Consider the following 16,190-nt stretch of genomic DNA (forward strand, 5'->3'; position numbering starts at 1 on the left):
ATAGCTGTTCAGCCAGAGAGGGTCCTGACCCCAAGGCTACCTCACAACCATGCTGTCTTCATAGCCATGCACACTGGGCTATCTTGCACTGAACAACGTCCCCTTCTTCACTGCACCCCAAACTAGGGATTCTTGTCAACATGAAATTGGCACCAAGGACCATTGGTTGACATCTCTAAATAGTCACCTGGCCAGACACAGGGAGAACTGAAGCCTCAGAGCAGGGAAGTGATTGCTAAATGTGGGGCATGGCCAGGCTGCCCATAGCCCCGGCCCAGCACAGTACCTCAGAGGGGCTTTAATGGGATTGGGCAGGATGCTAAAGAGATCACTACCACCCACCCCAGACAAGCCTCTTTGTTCAAAAATAAATGGGTAAGGGGAGGGGAAAAGATTCCAGTCCGCAGTGACTACAGCAGCATCCATGACGCACAGAGCAGCCTACATCTGACATGTGCTCACTTCAAGAACAGGAGTCAACTGTGGGGATTACCTGCATTGTGTTCATAATAGAATTTAACATGTGACCATTGGGAGCAATAGTGTGTATTGGGGGAGGGGGAGGGGGAGGGGGAGGGAATCCTATAAGGAGCATGTATTTTTTAAATTTTTATAAAAATTTATTTGAACCAAGAGGCTACACCTGGAAGTGAGATCTCAACAGACTACGTGCTTCCATATTATTTTTATAATGGAGTTTTTTTAAAAAAAAAAACCTGAAACTTAATCTAAAACATGACCCCAAAAGAATCCACTTCTCCCACAGCAATGAGCAAAGTGAACAAGGTCTGCCTGGTTTGGGAAGGCTGGCATCCTAATGTGCTGGGCTGCCCTCTCCTCCCTTCGAAGCTCCGTTTGTGGAATGGGACCTGTGGGATGTGTGAGGATCGTACAAACTCACCGTCTCATCGTTTCAAATGAGTTTGACCCTTTGAGCTCTTGGGGCATTTGGACCTGTCCCCAGCTCCAGAGTCAGGGGTGGAACCCTCAATTCTGCAGAACCGCCCATGGTTGCTCTTAAGACTGAGATGGTCCCTGTTCCAGTCCTACATGCAAGATTTCTGAAGGCAGGGGAAGGGGACAGACCCAAGCTTCCAGGACCCACTTCCCCTCCCCACCCCAGCTGAGACATCCTGATTTGTGGCCCTCACTCCCACAGCCCAGAACCAGGACCTTCACACATCCCAGGACCGTGACCTTCACTGACCATCCCCTTGCAATCCCACAGGGCCTCTGCAACCCTCAAATAGCACTTGGGGGTGGGGAAGAGTCCCACCCCAGTGAGGGCCCTGAGGCTCAGATTTGAAATAACTACTGTCCCAGTGTGGATTCTGGGCTCCAGAACTAGCTTCCTTCAGAAGATTCTTGTCCCACCATCCCAGGCTGTTTCCAACTCCTCCTGATACCTAGGAGCCAGAGGGGCCTGGGCTCCTAATTGGCTGAGGGAGCATCTCTCCACCCAAGGGTGAGGAACACGGGGCATATGGGGCAAGGGTGGTCCAGGACAAGCTGTGCCAGGCAGGCTGACAGGAGAAGTGGCCTAATGCCATCTCAGTGCTGGTCACTCACCTGACCCTTGCAGGCCTGGGCTGCTGCCTACCGAGCACCAGCTGTCCCCAGGCCCCTTCTCTGAGCAAGGGCCCTGTTCAGGACACAGCTTGCAAGCCTGGGTAAGTGGCACAACAGAGCCCCCAACTTAGGAGCCCAGATCCTGAGCTGGCCCCACACTTATGTGTTACCTGGGGCAAATCACTTGCCCAGCACCCCAGGGGAAAAAAATGTCTCTTATTCTTTCAGGACCCCCAGAGGACGCAGAGCCCTGGCCTTTCCTGATTTCTTTCAGCTACAGGACAGCCTCCAGCCCGCCATGGGGTGGGAATCATCTTCTGTGAGAGCTAGCGCCATGGGGGTCTTGAATGGTTGAAGTAAGCCCTAGCATCCGGAGGGGTGTTGGGCAATGTGGCCACCCCTTTTGTAGAACCCCAGCAGAGATGAGTCCCCTAGGCCCGCAAATCAAGGGGCTGAGGCCTAGGGGGGTCAAGGTAACACAATGTCATGCTATCACTAGCAGCTGCTACCTGAGCAGGCCCTGCCCAGCCGCTCAGAGGGGGGAGCTGCAGCTGTCACCGAACCTGGGGCTCCAAGCAAGCAAAGGTCAGGGGCAGGGGCTTCTGGATCAGGTTGTTTTTCATCCACCAGTAGGGACCTAACTCTAGGACTCTGATTTGACCACCCTTCATATTGGGGATGGGTAAAAGCGGCCTGGGGTGCAAAGTAGGAGAAGCCCTAACAGGCAGAGAGCTGTCACTAGAAGGCCCGCTTAACCCCTGCCCGACCCTCTGTGAAGGCAGAGTGAAGCAGCTCGGAGGGGCTGGCCGTCTTCCTTCCAGGGAACGGGGACTGCGACACGTTGGTTCCTGCAGCGAAAGTGAGTCCTTGAGCAAGTCGAGAAATCAGTCTTCACCTCTCGGCAGCACTGAGCGGCCGCGCGTTGTAACCATTGTAACCGCACGCCCAGCAGATCCCTGCCCAGCCCACCAGTACCAGAAGCCGGCCACCTGGGGACCAGGCGGATGCTCGGGACCCAACTTCTGGTCCCAAGCCGCCTTGAGACAGCCTCCCAGGCCTGGGGAGACCCTCCCTCAGGCCGTCTTTTTTTAAAAAAATATTTTATTGATTTTTAATAAAATAAAATATTTAATAAAATAAAATAAAATATTTTAATATTTTATTAATTTTTTTTTTTTTTTTACAGAGAGGAAGGGAAGGGGATAGAGAGTTAGAAGCATCGATGAGAGAGAAACATCGATCAGCTGCCTCCTGCACACCTCCTACTGGGGATGTGCTGGCAACCAAGGTACATGCCCTTGGCCGGAATCAAACCTGGGACCCTTCAGTCCGCAGGCTGACGCTCTATCCAAACCGCTCAGGGCCGCCGGGCCGTCTTATTCCCACGAACCCAGCACGCAACAACACCGGCAAAACAGTCCCATGGCCCACAAAGGCGGGCCCGCCCCCCGCACGCCGGAAGGAGGCGCGTTCTGGGAGGCAGCGCTGCATGCTGGGATCGGTGGTCCACGGCGCGACCTCGGCCGAGGCGGCTTTCTCGCTCCCTTCAGCCCGCATAACCCGCGAGTCCAAGCGGTTCCGACGCCCTGGCCCGACCCGCACAGGCCCAAGGACAAGACGCCCGCCAGCCTCGCCAGGGGTGAACCTCGGCAGGAACAGTTCCGGGCACCTTCGGCCCGGAAGGAGAAGTGCCGCCGGGGCGACGGCGCGCGTCGCGAGAGGCGAGCTCGGAAGCCACGCCCTCGGGAGCTCGGCCCACCGAGCGGCGGCGCTCCGCGGCGTCCGCGCAGCGGCTCTGACACGGTGGGGAGTCTGGCGGAGCATTGGAGCGTCGGCCAGCCCGGGGACCGGCAGCCGACTCGGTCCCTCGCGGGGCTGCGCTCCCCCTGGGCCCCGCTCGGCGCTGGGGCGCGGGCTGCATATGGGAGCCCGGGGCGCCCAAGATGCGTGCACCGGCCAGGGAGCTCTTCCGGGACCCCGCCTTCCCTGCGTCGGACTCCTCGCTCTTCTCCAGCTTCTCCACGCCGCTGGCCCAGTTCCGGGAGGACATCACGTGGAGGCGGCCCCAGGTGAGCGGCTGGCGGGGTCTCGGTTAAGGTCTCTGCCCCGTGTTTCCTGCCGGGGTGCGAGCGCGGAGGCCGACGGAGCGGCCGGCTCGGGGGCCGGGGTCAGCCCGGTCTGGGCGCGCGGTGGCCCGCAGGGTCTGCCTGCTGCCCTCGGAGCGGGTTCCCAGGCTCCCTACCCCACTTGGTGCTCCCTCCGAAGCTTATTCAGGATGCGCTAAGCCCCGAGCTCGGGGTCCCCACCTGTGAGCGCAGTTCCGAAGGGGATTGAGGCACAGCGGGAGGGGCGTGTCACCGGACACCAACCCAGCCCCACCTCCTTGCTTCCGCTCTAAAGGGCGTCTCACCAGCCTTCGCTTCTAGTTTGCTTGGCTCTTCTGTTTCTTGTGTCTGCTTGTGTGTCTGCTGATCTCATGCTCTCGTGGAAGGGCCGGGATGAGCCTCTGGAGCAAAGCCACTCTGCTCTGCAGATTTCTCTTTTGGACTTAGTGCTCCAGCATTTTCCGATGTAAACATTGCAAGGTGGTCGCTTAAAGGGATGCTCTGGCCTAGGGTTATGTTGACATCTTTAGAAATTGTTTGTCTGCCGAGAAGACTGCCCTGGGAACAAGCCTGCCTCCCCAGGGTGTAGGCGGCTGCCAGAGCTTCTGGGCTCTGGTGATCCAGGTGCCTTTCTGGGGCAGCACCGCGAGGGCCTGTTTGGCCTGGGAGGAGCCAAGGCAGGAAGAGCTTTATAGGCCACACGAGTGGAATTTGGGTAAAAACGGACGTTAGTTGCAATGGGAGGCCAGTAGAGGGTTTTTCAGAGGAGTGATTTAGCTGGGAGTGTGTTTGAAGAAGCTCACTCTTACTGCCTGTGGGAAGTGGATGTTCAGGGCAGGAATGCCATTGCAGTGGTCCTGAGAAGGACGGAGGGGCTTAGATTAGTGTGACAGCCGTTAGCACTTTGATGGGTCTTAGTGACCGATGAGAAGTAGAGGGTGAAGATAATGACTTCTAGGTTTCGAGCCTGAGCACCTGGGTGGGTGGTGGTCCCATTTGATGTAGGGGAAGCGGGGGGTGGAAATCTAGGGTTGGTTTTGCTCTCACGTGTTAATTGGTGCTGTCAGTGGGCAGGTGGGTGTGAGAGTTGGGAGTTCAGGACCATCCGGGTAGAGGCTCGATCTGGGAGTTGAGACTGTAACTGGTGGCTTACGGGCCAGGGCCTGGAAGACAGTGTCAGGTAGAGGAGGAGGAGGACTCAGAATTGAGCCTGGAGGAGCTCTGACATTTCCCAGTGGGATCAGCAAGTGCTGGGACAGGTATACTTGAGAAGCAGCAGGCAGTGAGGTGAAAGGACACCCAGGAGTACATGGAGTCATGGAAACCACCAGAGGACTGCTGAGGTTAAGGGGCAGCACTCCACCCCCCCTCCCCCTTCTCTCTCTCACACACACAAAACACACACACACTGTTCTGATGCCGTGGAATCCAACAGGACACTGATGCCTGTTGCATTTGACAGCACAGAGGTGACACTGGTAAAGGAGGTTTGGGGGTATGAAGGGGCAGGGGAGGGGGGAAGTAGTGACGGCAGCTCTTTCCAGAAGTTTGTCAGTGAAGGGAAACCTAGAGGGGAAATAGTGCTGAGGGGCAATGTGGTAGAGAAGACGGAGATTCTGCTGTGCCTTATGCTGGAGGGATTCTGCCCGAGTACGTGGAAGAGGGAAGGGGCCTCAGGAGGAATGCAGGCCTGAGGCAGGAGAGAGGGCAGGCCAGGTGGCTTCTAATGAAGCACGAGGTGAGGACAATTTGAGAGGAGGGAGAAGAGGAAGCATAAGCTCACCCAGACTGTGGGAAAGTGAGGCTTTTAGAGAAACAGTAGGATTTCCAGCAGTATGGAGGACCCATTCAAGATTCACCATTATGAATTTAAAGTGAAACCATTTGCTCAGGTAGCTCCGCTGGTTAGAGCATTGCCCCAAAACACCAAGGGTGGGGGTTCGATTCCCAGTCAGGGCACATATAAGAATCAACCAATGAATACATAAATACGTGGAATAACAAATCAATGTCTCTCTCTCCCCTTTCCCCCTTCCTCTTTCTCTAAACATCAATAAGTAAAATTAAAAAATAGTAAAGTGAAGCCAGGTTCTAGATGAACATTTAGCTGTTTCCAGAAGGGAGGTGGTAGCATTTATTCAGAGTTGAGTGTTTTGTCAGTTAAGGAAAGTGGACAGTCAGGGACCCCATAATCTAAGCTGGACTGAGTGACCTGAAACCAGGAGGGGCTGACAGATAATTTCTGCAAAAAGCCAGCGCTTCCCTTCTCCTGTTAGGCAACATGGATAAGCAGAAAAGCTCCTCCCAGCCCGTCACCTAGATCCCGTGTTCTCTATTTTAAAGACTAGCATGAGGCATGATGTAACTGTGGACAACGTTCTTTCTTTTTAGGAAATTTGTGCTACGCCCCGGCTGTTTCCAGATAACCCACAGGAAGGGCAGGTGAAGCAAGGGCTTCTGGGGGACTGCTGGTTCCTGTGTGCCTGCGCCGCCCTGCAGAAGAGCCGGCACCTCCTGGACCAGGTGTCTGTGATAGTGCAGCTTTCTCTTCTGCTCTGTCTTCCTGTCTGCTGTGCCCAGGAAGGAAGGAAGAGGCCAGGCAGCTGAACCCCTTGTTCTGTGGGGCTCTGCTGTAGCTGCTCAGCATGGGCAGTAGGGAGCTCAGCTGTCAGGCCACAGGGGTTCCCAGGCACAGACGCAGTGTCCCCTCTCCCGCAGCAGCACTTTCTGCCCCGCTCTGCCAAACCCCCAGCCCACTTACGGAGTCAGAGCCATGCATCTGAACTAAAAAGTCAAACGTGCCAGCCTAGACAGGAAAGGGTGGGCTGAGGGAGCCTGTGACCTGGTTTGGAATTAGCGTCCTTAGCTAGTTAACTTCTTAAATAGGTTTTAAATATAAGTCAGCAAAAGATGATTGAAACTCTTTCTGACAGACACCACAGGTAAAGAAGGCCTGCTCAGACTCCCTCCCTGGACTGTTGATGGCCTTCTGTTTGGCTTCTTGCTAAGTATCACCAATGAATGCAGCAATGTTCATTGACAGTGGTGACCCCATTCAGAGCGCCTCCTGGGTCCCAGGCCCCATGCTAAGTAAGCACGGCACATCGTTGGCTTTCACTCTCACAGGCCTCACCCGCTATGACCCATTTTCACCAATGAGGGCACTAGAACCATTGTCACTATTTTCCGGCTAGTGAGTGGCAGAGCCAGGACCAAACATGTTGTCTAGATGCACAGCCAACACTGCCTCTCGGGTCAGAACAAACCTGGCAGTGAACATGGATCCAGGTGCTGGCAGAGGTCCTGGGCTTCAGGCGTCTGCAGGAGGGTTGCTATGCCCATGGCAACCTGCCATCTGCAGCCAGCTCTGCTGAGAATTGGGTCTCATGCTTCTAAAAGTCACATTTGTTTTGGATTCAGGTCAAGGGCTTATTTGGGACATTAGGGCATAATGGTTGACTTTAAGCTTTGGGAGACACTGGCTCCCTCATTATGGTCTTAGAATATTTTATTGAGAAGTCTGGATTTTCAGTCCAATGGTTGGTTTTCCAAGGCATGGAATGAGGGCAGATCCTTTGCAGACCGCAGGGTACTGTGGGACGATGCAATGTGGTCACACTGGTTAGCACGCTGGGTGGGCACTGCGAGATGTTTGTCTCACGGTCTCCTTTTGCCTTTCCCTGTGCACGGTAGGTCTTTCTTCCGGGACAGCCGACCTGGCTCGACCAGACATACCGTGGCTCCTTCACCTGTCGAGTTTGGCAGTTTGGACGCTGGGTGGAGGTGACCATAGATGACCGTCTGCCTTGTCTTGCAGGGAGACTCTGCTTCTCCCGGTGCCAGAGAGAGGATGTGTTCTGGCTTCCATTACTGGAGAAGGTCTATGCCAAGTACGTGTGCTAGAGGCTGGCGGGCTGGGCCATGCCACCTTAGACTGCCCCCGGAAGCATGTTTCTGCTCTCCCTCGCTGCAGAATCCTGTCGTTTCCAGGCGCTTGGCGGCAGGTCCTGGGGTGGGGCTGACTGGTCCGGAGACAGGAACTCTTGAGGCTTGGCCTGTGGTTTGCCTCCCTTCCCTGCCCTTATTTCACAGGTGGGCATGAGGGAGGGTATGTGTTTTCTTCCTTTCTCTTTCCTCAAAACCCAGCAAGAAAGATGTTTCCATTTATTTGTTTTTCACCCCTGGGGACAGGCTGCCTCTCTGCAGGTTGTTGGCGAAGAAAGAGGCCAGCTAGGTATCAGCCTTTTTATCTGGTCCTGACTGAGCCCAAAACCCTCATGCAGAGTGAATCGAGGCCCTTCCCTCCTAGAATGCATTTACCATCTTGCTGACAGTGAACTGATAGGCAGGCCTTTGCACCGAGGACAGGAGGGAGGCCTGCTGCTGGCATTGGGGTTGGATCCCATCAGATGGAGTGGATGTCACAGCCTCTGCCCACGTGCCTCACGCTTGTGCCCACACTGGCAGTAGAAGAGGTTTTGCACGTAGGCAGAGGTGGCTGGGCTTTGCTGGGACACTGAATGTCAGCCGTGAAGGCGTGATTGCTTCTGGCTGTGGGGAGGGCAAGGCAGCAGGAAAGAAAAGCGATTGAAGCTGGGTGGATGGGATCACAGGATGATTTGGAGTGTCATAGACCAAGGGGATAGAAGAGAGGCAGGGTGCTGCTCCCCTTGCCTGAGGCTCATTCCTGTGTCTGTCTTGCAGGGTCCATGGGTCCTATGAGCACCTATGGGCAGGGCAGGTGGCAGATGCCCTGGTGGACCTAACCGGTGGCCTGGCAGAAAGATGGAACCTGAAGAACTTGGCAAGCAGCAGAAGCCAACAGGATGGGTCTGGCGGCTCAGAACCCAAGACTTGTTGGCAGCTGCTCAGCCTCAAGGAGCGGTGTCTGATCAGCTGCTCAGTGTTCAACCCCAAGGCAGGTGAGGCGGTGGTCACCCAAAGGGCCTACACACATGCACCCTCAGATCCTGTAGGCAATCCCTGAGGCCCTATCTGGACTGAGTAGAAAGTGGGGACATTTGTCTTACCAAGCTGGTGTCTGGCTGTGTGAACTTGTTCGGCTGTCTGCCCCTCTCCAGAGGGAGGGGTCCCTTTTCCCTTGACCAGGACTTACTTCCAGGACAGGCAGGTGCCTGTGTGAGATCACCGCTATGCAGAGATGGTACCATCTCTGGCTCAGCTGGCAACCTGTGAAATCAGCACTCAGGTTTCCACTGTAGTGATCATGTATGTTCATTGAAGAAGGGTTGTTGAAAGGAAAAACTCCCTCAAACGTGGCTACCTTTGACTTTTTAGTATCCTTTCTCCGGTTTTCATAAATATACCTTTTGCATTCTGCATCCTAGATCATTTTCTGTGTTACATAAACTTTGTGAACTTATTGCATTAGTGGATCTGCCGTAGCTTCTTTCATCGTTCCCTTCATGTTGGAAGTTTAAGGTCTTTCTGATCTTATGCTGTTATAAATAACAGCATCTTTATGCATACAAGTATCCTATTTAGTATTATTTCCACAATGGAATTTTATATATATATATATGTATATATATATTTTAATTGATTTCAGAGAGGATGGAGGAGAGAGAGAGATGACAGAGAATCATTGATCAGCTGCCTCCTGCACACACCCTATTGGGGATCGAGCCTGAAACCTGGGCATGTGCCCTGACGGGATCAAACTGTGACCTCCTGGTTCATAGCTCGACACTCAACCATTGACCCACATCGGCCAGGCTACAATGAATATTTTATCAAAGACTATGAACATTGAAATAAATTGGCTCTTGTTGACAATTATGCTACCCTGGTGTGTGTGTGAGGGTTGGCACAGGCCTGGGACAGGCTCCTCCCCTGAGGGTGGGCTAGACATGGGCTGCTGGAGGTCACCTGGACCCCACTAAAGTGGCAAGGGGCTGGGGACGTGGGTGGCAGCTACAATGCCATTCTGAATAAATCATTTAGGGACAGTCCAGGAGTTTCTTCTCTTTGCGTTGGACCACCACCCCTCCTCTCCAGGTAGGTGTCATCCTGTTTGGCTCCTTCTATGTCTTCTGTCTCTGGTCTCAGGGCAGGTGGAGTCGTTTCTCCTTGGACCTCCAGTCCTCCCACTGCCCATCCATCCCCTGCCTCCCCAGTTGGCATTGCCAAGTGATCTCCCTTTTCCCTTGGTGGTCACAGACTGTTGATGACAGTGCTAAAAGTAGCACTTTTGAGACCTGGCCCTGCACCAGGCGTCCTGCATGGCCATGTGGCCAGCTAGTGAGGCCCAGAGAAGGGAATGAGCTGCCAGGCCTGGTCCAGTTCCCTCGCGGGGGCTCTGTGCTGGGTAAGGCCACTGCTGAGCTAACTGTCCACAGTGGTTAGGAAAGGAGCCCCCGGTGATCTGTGGGATCTGGGTGCCTGTGGGGCCACAGCTGGGGGGGCTGGACCAGTCCCCAGGGGAGGAGACAAGACCTGTGCATCTGCTGAGTTTGGGGATTCCTTTCCTTGACTGAGCTGCTCCTTGCCTAGGTGCCAGGGAGCTGGGGGAGTTTCACGCCTTCATCATCTCGGACCTGCGTGAGCTCCGGGGTCAGGCTGGTCAGAGTATCTTGCTGCTTCGCATTCAGAACCCCTGGGGCCGGCGTTGTTGGCAGGGGCCCTGGAGAGAGGGGTGAGTGCAGTTGGGGGCCATCAAGGGGGGGTGGTGTGCAGGCTCAGAGGGGCATCCTGGGCCCCCATGCCGTGGTTGGTGCCATGGTAGCTCTGTGGTCAGGATAGTGCTCAATTAGCTCCCAGCAAGGCCCCCATAACCCCAAGGCCACATGGTCTGTGCTTGGCCTCAGGTGGTCTAGGAAGCTGGCTTAGTGCTTGGTACTGAGGGTGCCCATAGAACAGTAGATGCCCAGTCAGGCTAAGGGACAGGGACCGATGAGATGCCTATGCTATGTCCTCAGCTTGGCTTTAAGACCCATAACTGATGGACGAGGGCGCTGCGACAGTCCCCTTAGGTGGCCGGGGTGGTGAGCAGATGTCACACTTGGTCTGAGCAACCACGCCTGAAGCAATGGGCAGATGTCCTTCTGTCACTGCTCACTGACCCATTCGCTCAGCCAGGTCATGTGGTAGGAGCAGAGGTGATGGTCCTGAGGAAGGTTCAGCCCAGGGCAAATGGAAGCGTGGGAAGGTGGCCATGGAGTTTGGCCCCAAGGTGCTGGCAGGGACAGGGCTCTCAGGACACCCTCTGTCCCCTCTGGCTCCTCTTGCCCCACTGCACGGTTAGTGCTGTCACTCTCAGATGAGAGATCTCTGATGACTTGAGTTTCCTGCCAGGGGTGAAGGGTGGACCCAGGTGGACCCAGTGGACTCGGCGGAGCTGCTGTCCCAGCTCCAGGAAGGGGAGTTCTGGGTGGATGAGGAGGAGTTTCTCCGTGAATTTGACGAGGTCACCATTGGCTACCCGGTCACGGAGGCTGGCCACCTGCAGAGCCTCTACTCAGGTAACCAGTGCCATTCCTGGGGCAGCCTTTAGGGGGTGCAATGCGGCCACCCAAATGGACTCTACCTTCTGAAGTCAAACCTGAGCAGGCGCCCTTGTCCCCCTGCGGTGGCTCCCGGTGGGGGAGGCAGGTGTCTGTGAGGGTGGGGAGCCTGACCTGTGGTGTGCTCTTGCCCTAGAGAAGGTGCTCAGCCACACTCAGGAGCTGCCGGGGGCCTGGGTCCTGGGGCAGTCCGCAGGAGGCTGCCGGAACAACAGCGGCTTTCCCAGCAACCCCAAGTTCTGGCTGCGGGTCTCAGAACCGAGTGAGGTGTACATTGCTGTCCTGCAGAGGCCCAGGATGCGCACGGTGGACTGGGCTGGCCGGGCCCAGGCACCAGTGGGGGACAGCCGCGCGGTGTGGAGCCCGGCGAGCATCCTAGGCAAGGACTACCCTGCCGTGGGTCTGCATCTCTGGAAGGTAACTCCGTTGGGCCAGCTTCCCACTCACTGAAGTACAGGGTCCAGGATGGGAGGCACGTGGATGTCTGAATCCTAGGAGCTGCCATGCTGGGATACACGTGACTGACAAGAGCCCCACAGGCCTCCCCCCTGCCCTGGCTGTCCTGGGGATCATGTGCCTGTGGGGGCTCCCACAGACCTGGCACTGGGAGGACTGGGTGTGTCTGTGGGCCAAAGGAAACCAGAACCAAAGCCCCGAGTCGGCGGGGCTCTGGGGGCTGGTGTTTGTGGAGGTCCGAGCCCAGCTTGGCCACTTCTTGTGGGACCTGGAGAGGTCACTCCACCCTCCCTGCGCCCTCAGTCTCCTCTCTATCAGTGAGGATGGTGACGGCTGATCCTGTGGGATTGTGCAAGGAGCCCTCTGGACCCCAATGGAGATGCCTGTCCTGGGGACAGGAGCATGGCTGGTGCAGGAACTTGCCTGTTTGCTGCCAGGGCCTAGTTTTTAGTCTGTATGTCCTGCCAAGGTCTCATAGCACAAGGCAGTGTTCCCTGTCCCTTTGTGGGTGTGGCTTACATTGTGTTCCTTTCCTCCCGCTGAGTTGCTGGAAAGCCTTTTATCCAGCAGCCCCAGGTTGCAGTAGCCGTGGGCACAGCCCTTTTGCATCTGTGTGTCCTGGAGCAGGAGGTCCTGCAGGCTCTCGGGACAGGCTGAGTGGAAGCCCAGGGTCATGGGCATTTTCAGCCGGCCCCTGGGAGGTGGAGTGCTTTCATGTTTTAACTTTTTGGGGAGAGGCCCTGATGCCAGGAGTGGGTGGGGCGGGTCTCTGTGAGTTCCCACACAGGCCTCCTCTCCACAGGTGGAGAAGCGGCGGGTCAGCCTGCCCAGGATCCTGTCCACACCCCCTGTGGCTGGCACTGTGTGCCATGCTTACGACCGTGAGGTCCATCTCCGCTGTGAGCTCACCCCCGGCTACTACCTGGCCGTCCCCAGCACCTTCTTAAAGAATGTGCCAGGACAGTTCTTGCTCCGGGTCTTCTCCAGCGGGAGAGTCTCCCTCAGGTGAGGGGCCTGGCCATTTCTTTGGGGGCCTGTGTGCTCCTGCCTTGATCAAGGCAGGCCAGACGGTGCCTTTAGCCCCTGTCCTGTGCTTGTCTTTCCCGGGCAGTGCCATCAAGACAGTGGTCCAGAGCCCTGGCCCTGGGGAGACCCTGTTGGCGGGGGAGTGGGAGACTGTGCAGCTGCAGGGCTCCTGGAAGATTGGCCAGACGGCCGGGGGCAGCCGGAATTTTGCCTCCTACTCCAGCAACCCCTGCTTCCCCCTCACGATACCTGAGGGTGCAGGCCCCCGCTGCGTCCGGATCACTCTGCACCAGCACTGCCTAGACAGCGACTGCCACCCCATCGGCTTCCATGTTTTCCAGGCAAGCTCTGCGAGCTCTTGGGGGTCGGGGGCAACTGTGAGCCAGGATGGGGTGGGGCATGATGTGGAGCCCTGGACTTGGTCATTTGGGCATGTTGCCCAGGCTGGCCGGTCATGTGCATGACTCATTTCTAGGTTTCATGAAGTTTGTAATTCACTGGGGGTCACCAGTAGCTCAGGCATCCCCTTGTCCCTTTGCTCTGGCTCAGAACAACTGTGTCATGGGGTCAGTTCTCCCCAGGATGGTGCCTCCCACTCAGGAGGCCCAATGGCATCACTCGGGAGTGATCAAACACCAGCAGCACCCCAGAGCTGTGTAACCCTGCCCTCTGCCCATGGCCCGCAGCGTGAGGCTGTTCCTGGGTGCATGTGTGCCCCCGAGATCCAGGGAGAGATGGGTGATGGCAAAGGTTTGTGGGGAAGCGCAGTAAGGGGTATGGGGAAGGCCACACTGGCTGAGACCATTGAGGAACTGACAGCCACTCTGCTGCCCAAATGGCGCTGCCAGGAATTTCAGACCAGAAGGAAAACACAAAGCCGGGTGGTGGTGAGGAGCTCGCAAGGTCCCCAAGGTTCTCAGGGCTAGGCAGCTCAGTCAGGGCTACAGTGGGCTCAGCTGTGTGAGGTGGCTCCTGAATCCCAGACAGGTCCAAGGAAAGAGGGGTCTTCCAGGGACTCAAGCTGGAAGTATGTTGTCCCCACTTTCTACCTAGAATGGCTGTGAGCCCAGAGGAGTCCAGAAGGAGGTGCTGCCAGTGAGTCATAGCCACCCAGGGTGCCTTCCTTGGCGGTCGGCTCTCTCTCCCACCATGTAGGCAAAATGCTTAGCAGACCTGTAGTTAGAGGAAGGGGAGAAGTCAGACCGCATGGCCAGTGAGGCTCCCCATCCCATACACTGTTGTGCTCCCAGGGGCCCAATTCTAGACGGGCAGGGTGAAGTGGCCGGTGTTCCAGGATCTGAGGGGAGAAGGGGCACACAAAGCCTGGAGCACAGGTGATCTGGGGGGAGGGTAGGAATTTCTGATTGAGAAGGTTCTATACCCTAGAGAATGGGCAGAGCTGCTGAGAAACCCCCATTCCCAAGAGCAGAGACACCAGGAGCTTGGGGAAAAGTACCAGTGGCCAGTAGGTGCCTCTGGGCCTAAGCAGGGGCAATTTGGGTGGTTCCCAGGCATGGGCACCTGACACCTGATGGGGTTTCCTGGCAAGGGTGGCAGGGCCTCAGTGAGCAGTGAGCCCAGCTTTGGGGAGCTGTTGCTCCTCCTTGGAAGGGGGGACCAGGCATGAAGCCCCAGGAGGTCCAAGCAGACTGCAGCCGGGGCTGCTCCAGCCCAGCACACCCTCAGCATGTCCCCAGACGAGGCTGCTTTGGGTCTGGGAAAGAGCAGCCCAACTGAGACTGGGGACAGTGGACCTCTCTACCTGACCCATGGACAGGCTTCCTAGTCAGTCTGTGCCTCCCCAGGTTCCGGCGGACAATGGGGGCCAGGGCACGCCCTCCCTGCTGCTCCAGAAGCCTCTGCTGAGCTGTGTGCCACATTGCTACACCCAGGAAGTGAGCCGCGTCTGCCACCTGTCTGCAGGGACCTACAGGATTGTGCCCTCCACCTACCTGCCAGACACAGAGGGGGCCTTCACAGTGACCATCGCAACCAGAATAGACAGGTGGGGCTGTGGGGGGCTGTCGTCCTGAGGACCTTAGTGCCCACCTTCCCCGTGTTCTCCCGCCTGCCTCACAGTCCCTGGGGACTCCTTGCCTGTCAGCCTCTGGGCATGTAGATGGGCCTGAGTGCTGGGGAGGGGCCCTGGGCTGACCCAGGTGTTCTTTCCCACAGGCGCTCCATTCACAGCCAGGAAATGCTGGGGCAGCTCCTCCAAGAGGTACATGGGGCCTGGGAGGGGCTGCCTGGTGCCCTGGGGCCTTCATTCCCCAGCCTCTCCCAGTGGGCCACACTGCGGACTGGGCTGTGTCCTGAGGCATGAGGTGCACTGTGTCTTCCCCGCTGTCCAGGGCAGCCACTGCCACGCCTCACCATCTCTCCTTTCACAGGCCTCCTTCATGGCAGTGATGAAGACCTAACTGGATAACCCCACTGGAGTCCTCAGAGGCCTCCCTTGGCCCATGATGTCCTCACACAGCATCCTTGCACGGTGCCACCAGCCTCGGTGCTGTAGCTGCCAGTCCTGCACTGAGCAGCCGCATGTGCCTGTGGCACTAGGTGAAGGTTCCTCATCCTGGAGAGAGGCAGCCCCAGGGTCAGGCAGGTGCTGCAGGGAGAGCAAGAAAGGCCCAACGCGAGTGTCCTGGTCCCCAAGCCATGACAACAGCTCCGTGGAGTCCCTCGGGGCTCCAGAGAGGCCTCAGCTGACAGACGAGTGTGTCAGCACACAGCTGTTTGCAGCACTTCTGGATGTAACTTTATAAATAAAGAGGAATACTGAGCAGTTCATAGATGTCTTATTTCAGGCAGGGAGACCCTGGGAGGATCGCAGCCTCCGGGGTGGGGAGGTTCAGGGAGGAGGAGGGTGGTGAGGAGACAAGGTTTGGAGGGTCGAGGAGGATCTGGTGCGCAGGGCAGGTGCAGGAAGGATGCTTCCTGCCATCTCCCCATCTGGCAGCCTTGCCATCAGCAACCAAATGGTGTTCCCAGGTGTGGAAAGGCAGGCACCGGAGAACTTGAGGCCTGGTGTTCCGCTGCGCGGCGTTGCCACATGCAGTCAGTGCTGACACTTGGAAGGGGATGTGCCTGGGACCCCTCCCCATATCCGACACAGCAAACCCCATCTTGCCCCTCCGACTCAGTCCACGTCCTGTCAACATCAACCAGGGCGTCCAGCCAGCTGAGTGTCTGTCCTGGGAAAAACTGGCACTGCCTATTGTCCAGTCCGCACAAGTGACCAAGTGACCTGCTTCTGAGCTTTCCCAACTGCCCTTCATAGCCGCACCCTGTACCTGAGGCCTGGTGATCTGGACTGGGGCTGCCCTGCAGTGGAACCCCCAGTCCATTGGGGCTACACGAACTCTAATAGAGACACAATGGAGCCACCACTCCCACATCTTCAGGGAGGTCTTCATGTTCAACCCCTGTGGTGCCAGTGTTACCATTGTAATTAGTTATTAATATTAATAGGAAAGGAGCAAAGGGGAGGTCAGACATAAGCATAGCCATC

General features: G+C 56.6%; 1 protein-coding gene across 17 annotated transcripts; it reads left to right on the forward strand.

Moving 5' to 3' along the window:
* Positions 1-2,825: 2,825 nt before the first annotated feature.
* On the forward strand, positions 2,826-15,467 carry CAPN10 (calpain 10). 17 transcript variants are annotated; one of them, XM_036319404.1, is made up of 14 exons: positions 3,376-3,638; positions 6,066-6,197; positions 7,368-7,564; positions 8,379-8,596; positions 9,639-9,692; positions 10,188-10,329; positions 10,989-11,155; positions 11,334-11,614; positions 12,456-12,658; positions 12,765-13,020; positions 13,733-13,774; positions 14,485-14,684; positions 14,855-14,900; positions 15,070-15,467. In XM_036319404.1, exons 1-14 carry the CDS (start codon positions 3,513-3,515, stop codon positions 15,097-15,099), a joined length of 2,094 nt encoding a protein of 697 aa, XP_036175297.1. In that variant the 5' UTR covers positions 3,376-3,512; the 3' UTR covers positions 15,100-15,467. The 17 variants fall into 17 exon arrangements, with proteins under 17 accessions (XP_036175296.1, XP_036175295.1, XP_036175291.1 ...); XM_036319410.1 differs by lacking the exon at positions 3,376-3,638 and adding an exon at positions 6,608-6,764 and having other exon boundaries at positions 6,064-6,197; positions 7,492-7,564; XM_036319406.1 differs by lacking the exon at positions 9,639-9,692.
* Positions 15,468-16,190: the final 723 nt, after the last annotated feature.

Source organism: Myotis myotis, unplaced genomic scaffold (genome assembly GCF_014108235.1).
Source record: "Myotis myotis isolate mMyoMyo1 unplaced genomic scaffold, mMyoMyo1.p scaffold_m19_p_8, whole genome shotgun sequence".
In the NCBI taxonomy this organism is placed as follows: Eukaryota; Metazoa; Chordata; class Mammalia; order Chiroptera; family Vespertilionidae; genus Myotis; species Myotis myotis.

What these genes read in the sequence shown, in the direction of transcription:
- CAPN10 (XM_036319397.1), top strand. Translation starts at nt 2,992, where the DNA reads ATGGCCCACAAAGGCGGGCCCGCCCCCCGCACGCCGGAAGGAGGCGCG. An exon ending in CCACCACCCCTCCTCTCCAG is followed by an intron (nt 9,693 to 10,187) that starts GTAGGTGTCATC and finishes CTCCTTGCCTAG; the next exon opens with GTGCCAGGGAGCTGGGGGAG. An exon ending in CCTGCAGAGCCTCTACTCAG is followed by an intron (nt 11,156 to 11,333) that starts GTAACCAGTGCC and finishes CTCTTGCCCTAG; the next exon opens with AGAAGGTGCTCAGCCACACT.